The sequence below is a fragment of the Myotis yumanensis genome, unplaced genomic scaffold (genome assembly GCF_028538775.1).
Source record: "Myotis yumanensis isolate MYYU_CA2020_CCGP unplaced genomic scaffold, mMyoYum1.0.hap1 SCAF_3, whole genome shotgun sequence".
Taxonomy (NCBI): Eukaryota; Metazoa; Chordata; class Mammalia; order Chiroptera; family Vespertilionidae; genus Myotis; species Myotis yumanensis.
Window position 1 is genome coordinate 154,520,921 of NW_027223754.1, and position 8,116 is coordinate 154,529,036.

The 8,116-nt window shown below is 36.7% G+C and overlaps 1 protein-coding gene across 11 annotated transcripts in view; it reads left to right on the forward strand.

Annotated features, from left to right (window-relative positions):
- TAFA2 (TAFA chemokine like family member 2) overlaps nucleotides 1-7,212 on the forward strand; it is a 466,038-nt gene extending 458,826 nt beyond the window's left edge. For all 11 annotated transcript variants that reach the window (XR_011470817.1, XM_070409826.1, XM_070409829.1 and 8 more), the window contains one exon: nucleotides 5,122-7,212. Coding sequence is in view for 10 of the 11 variants with exons in the window: in XM_070409826.1 (XP_070265927.1) it covers nucleotides 5,122-5,133 (12 nt within the window). In the remaining variant the exon portion in view is untranslated. The remainder of the gene's footprint in view (nucleotides 1-5,121) is intronic.
- Nucleotides 7,213-8,116: the final 904 nt, after the last annotated feature.

Here is an 8,116-nt window from a genome sequence, read left to right on the forward strand (position 1 = left end):
TTAGAAAGTTATATAAGGCAGAGATCAGATCTCAGGTGATTTGCTACAGAGCCCACACTAAGCCTCTCACCATAATATGTTGTCTCCCCCTGATAACCTAGTCAGCATGACTTGAACGCCGGGGGGAGGAGGGTGCGGATGATTAGACTCCATAAATGTAATGATTTTAAAAGCATCTTTTACACATGGGAACAGAATAGGTTATTGAATATTCTTCCTTTTGAGACTTTCTAGTTTATCTTAACTTGAAGATAGTCAAAAGGATATTTCTTAATCTTCAAAATATAAAATGAGAGGTATATAAAATAGTTGACTTCACTTGATTTCAAATATGCCGTATACCTGTTTTTGTCCCTCAATTTCAATTGGTGATTTTAGTATAAATTTTGTGTAAAATTAAAAGACATCATTTTATTATACATTTTTGAGAAATCTAATCAGGGCCCTATAATAGATTTGTTGGACTGGGAGATAAACAGACACTCTCATCTTAAAGAATTAGTGCTTAAAAAAAAAAATGTTAGCAGATTAGCTTCTTCACTCTGGTGAATCATTACCAAGATAACTTTCTGCTTATGACTAGGAAAGCTGTTATTATTTTATTATTGTTATTATTATTATCATTATTGCATTTTGTACCTGTTCAGCAGCTAAGTAGATTCACTTAATGAATTGATTGGTGTGCAGCACACACACAAATAGCATTTACATAAATAAGAACAGCTGTGTAAACTATTGCCTTTGAAAAGGCAAATTTACTGAGATAGTGATTACAGTGCATGAAGCTCCAGGCACAACCATAATTGTAGGACCATTTCTCTCCTCTGCAGTATTTTATGTCTATTGCCCTCAGAACCAGAAGACAGTGTATTCATGGCAGCCAATGCTGTTTTCTCTCCTGTAAAATTGCTTTTATTACAACATCATGCTTTTAGTTACTGAAAACTTGCTGAAAATCCTCCTTAGAAGGTACAACTTTTAAAATTTGGCCTCTTCCAAAAGATACAGCTTAAATGAAAAGAGGTTAATATTTAAGTTCTAAAAATAAAGCAATACTTAATTTAGTGTATTAAAAATTACTTTTAAATGAAAAAAAATTAAATGTTGGATTGTATTAATATTGCTCAAGCAACTCTCCAATAACAGGAAGTGCCAGTTTGTAGTCTACAAAAGGTAAAATGACATTGGTTTTGCCCAACTGACACGTCAGAATTTAAACTTGAGTCCCTTAGACTTATTCCGGCAGTTCTCAACCTATGGGTCACAACCCCTTTGGGGGTCGAATGACCCTTTCACAGGGGTCGCCTAAGACCATTGGAAAACACATATATAATTACATATTGTTTTGGTGATTAATCACTATGATTTAATTATGTTCAATTTGTAACAATGAAAATACATCCTCCATATCAGATATTTACATTACGATTCATAACAGTAGCAAAATTACAGTTATGAAGTAGCAACAAAAATAATTTTATGGTTGGGGGTCACCACAACATGAAGAACTGTATTAAAGGGTCGCGGCATTAGGAAGGTTGAGAACCTGACTTATTCAATGAGTATATAGATCAGAAAAAGGCTATATTTATGTGTACTAAATTTTAGACAGTAATTTTATTTTAAAACTAGAGGCCTGGTGCAGGAAATCCATGCACTCAGCGGTGGGCGAGGAGGGGGTGCTGCAGCTCGGCCTGCGCCCTCTCACAGTTCGGGAGCCCCCTGGGGGAGCGGGCCTAAGCCAGCAGTCAGACATCCTTAGTGCTACCACAGAGGCAGGAGAGGCTCACTGGCCAGCCTTGAGCCTGGCTTCTGGCTGAGTGACGCTCCCCCTGTGGAGCACACTGACCACCAGGGGGTAGCTCCTGCATTGAGCGTCTGCCCCCTGATGGTCAGTGCACGTCATAGTGACCGGCCGTTCAGCCGTTCGGTTGATTTGCGTATTAGCCTTTTATTATATAGGATGTTATTTGGATCTTACATATTAGGTGATGAAAACTGGTGATAATGTACCTATATTCAGAAGCATCCTATATAATAGAAGCCTAATATGCTAAGTGTCCGGTTGCCTGGTCGGCTGTTCAACCAATCAAAGTGTAATATGCTAATGATATGCTAAGGTCACTCAACTGCTTGCTATGACATGTACTGTCCACCAGGGGGCAGATGCTCCGACTGGTTGGTTAGCTTGCTGCTGGCTCTGGCAGATCAGGACTGAGCAAGATGGGCCAGACATGTCCTGGAGCCCTCCTGTGGTCCCTCCCCAGCTGGCCAAACTCCCACATCCCTCCCCAGCCCTGATCGTGCACAGGTGGGGTCCCTCAGCCTGACCTGCACCCTCTCACAATTTAGGACCCCTTGGGGGATGTTGGAGAGCCAGTTTTGGCCTGATCCTGCAGGCCAGGCCGAGGGACCCCACTGGTGGAAGAATTCGTGCACCAGGCCTTTAGACTTCTGTAATTTTTAAAATCTTTGGTTTTGCCATTTCATTTGCTACAAAATCTGGAGGTTGTCAGGGAGGGTAAATACATTTGTATTTATAACTACATTGAAAAGGGCAAGTTATTACTTAGTCTTTGTTTGAATTCCCTAAATTAATCCTCTGACTTGTTGTTAGTGTGATTCTTTCATTCTACTTTTAGTGGCTCTCTTGTTAAAAGTGTATGCAGTTAAAAAACAAAACTCTAAAACCTTTGTTTTTATAGTACTTCAGTCTTCAAAGCTGGGTGTTTTCATAACATGATATTTGATCCTCACAGCACCCTGTGAGGTTAATAGGACCCCCCCCCCCCCCCGCCTTTTACATATGGAAAAACTGAGCTGCCAGAGGTTGCATGACACATCCAGTGTGAACAGTATTACTGCCACACTGACTGGAATCCAGAATGCTGAACCACATGACCTTCTGATCAAAATCCAATCTAAAACAATTGTCCACTTTCATCTGATATTAGAAACAACTTATGCCCTACTCTTCACCACATAAAACATGCTAGAATATATTTAGGATTATTAAACAAAGAATATTTTATACAATTAGAGTGTGAAAAAATTACCTTAATTATGTTTCAATCCATGCTTATTTCAATAATTACTTCTTTTAGTCAGGTTGTCATTTTGGTTTTCTAGCAATTATTTTAGCTGATAAAAACTGAGTGTAATGAGAATATATGCTTATGATATTCCTGATGGTAGGATTGTATAATTATATGTGTTTATATGTTTGCCTGTATACATATGTATTTTCTCTACCGAGATAGAGAAGAAATTTGTTCTAGGTACATAAGCCCGTGTATTGTACTGTCGAGTTGGATGCCTATTTTTAAAATTATTTGAAAACAAAGCTTTAAAATATAATTAGTTGAGAGAATCACTCCTGAGATTTACATAAAGCAGCAGAATGAAGTACTCAGCTTAGCTTGGAATGAAGAATGCATCTATCATACCCACCAATAGATGACTTAGGAACTGGCCTTGAAGTGACTCAAGAGGACATGCCCTGACTTTCACAGTCATGACACCACATCCCTCCAGTTGCCTATGCTGTGTCCCTGCTGAGGCTAAGCCATTTGTTCTCTCGCAATCTTTTCCCCTCCCACGCTATCACTTCCTCTCTTTTCCTGTCATTCCAACCACTCGTTTTAGAAATATGATCTTATATTATGCTTCATAATTTTTCCTGCTAAGAACTTTCAGAAGAGGCAGGTGGATCTTTTTCAGCCCATGGAAATCAAAGATTTGTTGAATTAATGTTTAGCAAGAAAGTTTGTAATAATAAAATGTTCATATTTTTCACACTCATCAGTGATCTCCACTAGTGGTCTGTGGCACAATGTCCATGGAAATAGTCCTATTCCCATCCCATGTTCTTCTTACACTGACACTCAAAATGGAAGCCATTCACAGCACCTGACCACTGAATGGCAAACTGATAGTGAGCTGCTGCCCTACCTGCTCCCCTGCTCCTAGACCTAGAATCTCTAGAGATCAGGGGGCCCTTTACCTATGTGTTTGTAACCTCCCATCCCAAGTTCACTTCCTCCCAGAGTTCCTCTGTGCACTGTAGTAAGGAATTTCAAATGTACAGGCAGAGGCTCCTTCCATGGGAATGAGGGCCCACCACAGAGACACAAAGGAATGTGTGAATTTTACACCTTCCTTTTGTGGTATAATTTGAGACTAGCTCTGGTAGAGCAAAATCTAGAGCAGTGCTTCTCAACCTTCTGGCCCTTTAAATACAGTTCCTCATGTTGTGACCCAACCATAAAATTATGTTCGTTGCTATTTCATAACTGTAATGTTGCTACTGTTATGAATCATAATGTAAATATCTGATATGCAGGATGGTCTTAGGCGACCCCTAAGGGTCGTTGTTCAACTGCCAAAGGGGTCATGACCCACAGGTTGAGAACCGCTGATCTAGAGGAAGCTTTATTTTTTTGTTTGTTCAATGTTTCTCTTTTTCATAGTTGATTAAAAACACAACACAAAGCAAAAGAAAAGTAGCCATTTTGTAAATGTTTTATGAAAGGAGAAATAACTATGTCACTAATTGGAATGGAATCAAAGTATCCAGAATAATTTTTAAGAATTCCATTTTTGTTACAACCATTGCTAGAAAGGGACTGTTAGGCAATTCCGAACACCTTCATGAATAATTAATTTTCCTGATATATAATTTAAGTCAAATAAGCACTCAATTTTTAATCTATTTCAAGAATGGATTTTATGGAGTCCATTCCCAAGGGCTGGGATGACGTGTTTATGGTCTTTGGATCATGCCCTCCAAACCTGTGCAAAGAACAGGAATCCCTGACTCATTCTTTGGGTCTGAGAGGGATAGCATCACCTGTTGAGCGTTTCCCGGTCACAGTTGAAGTCATTTAGATAATTCTGCAAGTAGTTCTAGAAATATTGTGAAATGATAAAGGGAAAAAATATAGGTGTAACTCTTAATAAGCTGCGAACACCTGAATGTGGTAGTCTTTTAAAATTCAACAATTTCATAGAGCACATCCCAGCATTTTGAATGATAGATTAACTTCTAATACTAAATTGTCTTTGGGGATTTAAGATTATAGCTATTTGATGAAATTATTATATTTTCTTCTTCCTTTGTAGGTAACCCATTAACTAAGAATAAATCAAACGACCCTCAAGGCTGATTACATTGAACATATGCACAGAAACTTAACTTCTCTGGTGGTCTTGAAGGAAGATTTTTATACTGCTCTGAAGAGGCACTCCAGACTCTTGCTTCCAAGGGATTTTATGGCTCGTAATCAGCATCTTCTTGAAATCAAGACTTTAAAAAAGTCAGACATGAACTTCTGTGTCATGAAGAGTTCATCAGATTTGAACTGTGTTCAACTTGTAAAATTGCACTTCCTAAAAGAATTTGAAGTCGTCATCTGAAGAGTTGGCGTTTCCGGGCGATGTCAGAGACACTTGCATTTTGGGCTCCTGGCTCCAAATGTGACTGCTTTTGTTGTTCCTGAAAGTCTCCCAAATGCACTGGCCTTCTGTCATGGATGTGTTCCTGGGTCTGGTCCTGTGTTCAGTGGCTAGTGGGACTGTATATGGCTTTAGTGACATTTCCTTTGCAAACTTCTCTGGCATGGTGTGGACTGAGATCATTTTATTTGTATCCTAATCTTGGAGCTCTGAAAGCCTACATGTTTTAACATCTTAAAGTTGCTTTTGTTAAAGGAATGGAAAAATATATCCATTGATAATAATTATTGTTGGCAAGTAATACTTATCTGAATACATCAATCACCTAAGAATGTATAGACTAGCTGACATGTTTCCCCAAGGCTAACACACTACTGCAGCTCTCTGTCAGTTAAATAGGTAGTAGTTAGAACTGAATTACCATTTTCATTGTATACTATTTTGTACCTCTAGAGCACTCTTCCTTCCTTTCTTTTTTTTTAAGTGGGCTGTTTTCTTTCCTTTTCATGTTTACTCTTTTCCTTCAAAGAAATCAGCAGTGAGCAGTCAAGTATTGAGTTAGGTAGCCTTCAGTTTCAAAAATTGCCAGGGATGCATGTGGGTTTCTGATTTCTTAGCTTGAAAATTATTCATTTACATTTATTACATTTTAACACTGTTCTTTCGATCTCATTTTAGAAGACTGTCTCTTGCTCGATCCCAATGACTGTTTGAATGCTGTTTGTCCAGTCTGTAGATAAAATAAATCATCATTTTCTTTGGTCTCAAATTTATAAATATTTGCTTACAGTTGTCCCATTTGAACAATTTCTTAGGTTATTTTTTGCTCACGTTTTTGTAGTAATTTTAACATTTGTGGTTTTCAGTTCTATAGGAAAATCATATAAATATTTAAAGGCCTTAAACATGTATGTACCTTTTTTCCTAAGTTATTACAGAATGTATACTTTTATACAACATTTATTTTGTTTCATTTATGATGTGAAGGGAGAGAAGAATGGAAATTGCAAAGCTATTCTGTAATAATATTGTATAAACTTACAGTTTGATGGAATGTAAATGGAGGGACTTCTGTGTTTTACTCACCTTAGACTAATAGGAAGATACTTCAGAAATTGTCCTATTAGAAATTCCATTATGTTAGAGAAGGTGTGGACATCTTTTGTGTTTCTAAAACTCACTGACGTGGCCAATTAGGTATATGTTGGTTTCCATGATGGAGGCTGAGCCGCCTGAAGACTTTCGGTCTGTTAGTTGGTAACAACTTTCAAAGACTGATAGAAACTTTTCTGGGCAAAACAACTAAAAGTGGTAAAATTTGTTAAAAGTTAAATTTGTAAAGTATGCTTTTGACATTGAACTAAAGTATACTGCCCTATAAGTCAATGAAATGACTTACTCCTTTTATTTTAATTATACATAAAACTAGATGGCTCCACATGGATTTTGCAATGGTTCAATACTGTAACGTTAAGACAGGAATAACAGTTGTGCTGGAGTTTCTGCATCAATTATATCATTAATTTGTTTGTAACAAAGAAGAAAACCATATTACTTTGGAAATTACAAATTTGTCCTAGATTGGTTTGAAATTATAGATCATGCCTCTCATTTATTAAACCATGTTCTTTAAAACAACACTGAAAATTCTGTACTATATATGTGTAATACATGCATATCAATAGAAAAAATAAATGGAATTTCAAATATACTAACTAGATTATCCCCAATAGAATACTGTTGTGACTATTCAGAAAAGTGAATAAAATTGGGATATAAAATAGAGTCTCTTTCATGAATTACATTTTGAGAATCTTTTTTCTAGGGTTTTATTTTAAAAGCACTTCCGTTACAATCCAGGAAAACCTTTGAATTCATGTGGAAACTGACATAATTTCTTCAATTTTTATAAAATGGAAATCTATGGCAAGTCTTGCCATTTACACAAGTCCCAATATTTGATAGTTTAAGATTCACAAGAAGTTATGAAAATAGCACAGAGGACTCTGTGTGCCCTTTCTCTGTCATCCCCCAGTGATAACATCTTATGAAACCATTGTCAACCAAGACCATGATATTGGCAGAATAATATTATTAACTCAAACACAGACCTTATTCAGATTTCTCCAGTTTTCACATGCACTTTGTGTGTGTTTATGTGCGTGAAAGATCTTCTCCCCTTTGAGCAATGTGGTACCTATCCACTATACTATGCCAGGATGTGGATTGGAGTATGAGAATATGTATGGATGAGTAACTAATTAATTTTTTATGTTCTCTATTTTTGGAATAACATTCTATAGATTTTATTTTATTTTTATATACTCTTGTTGCCTTAACACATAAAAGCTTCTAGTTTTAACACCAGATATTATCATGTATATGATTTTAAGTTTGGTATTAGTTTTGATGGGTAAGAGGAGATCTGAGAATCTGTGTCTATAGTTGAGTTTAATCCTGTTCTTTAGTTGCATCGGCAAGTCCTGTGCTACTCTACTAATGCTATACAGGTGGATTGTGACTTTTGATAATACACTGCAGCTAATAGCACAATGATTAAATGGGACTTTTAAAAAGTTTTTTTTTTCAATTTATAGAAGATACATCAATTTTAAAGAGTAATTTATGCAAATATATCAACTAGTATTTTTTATTATCTCTC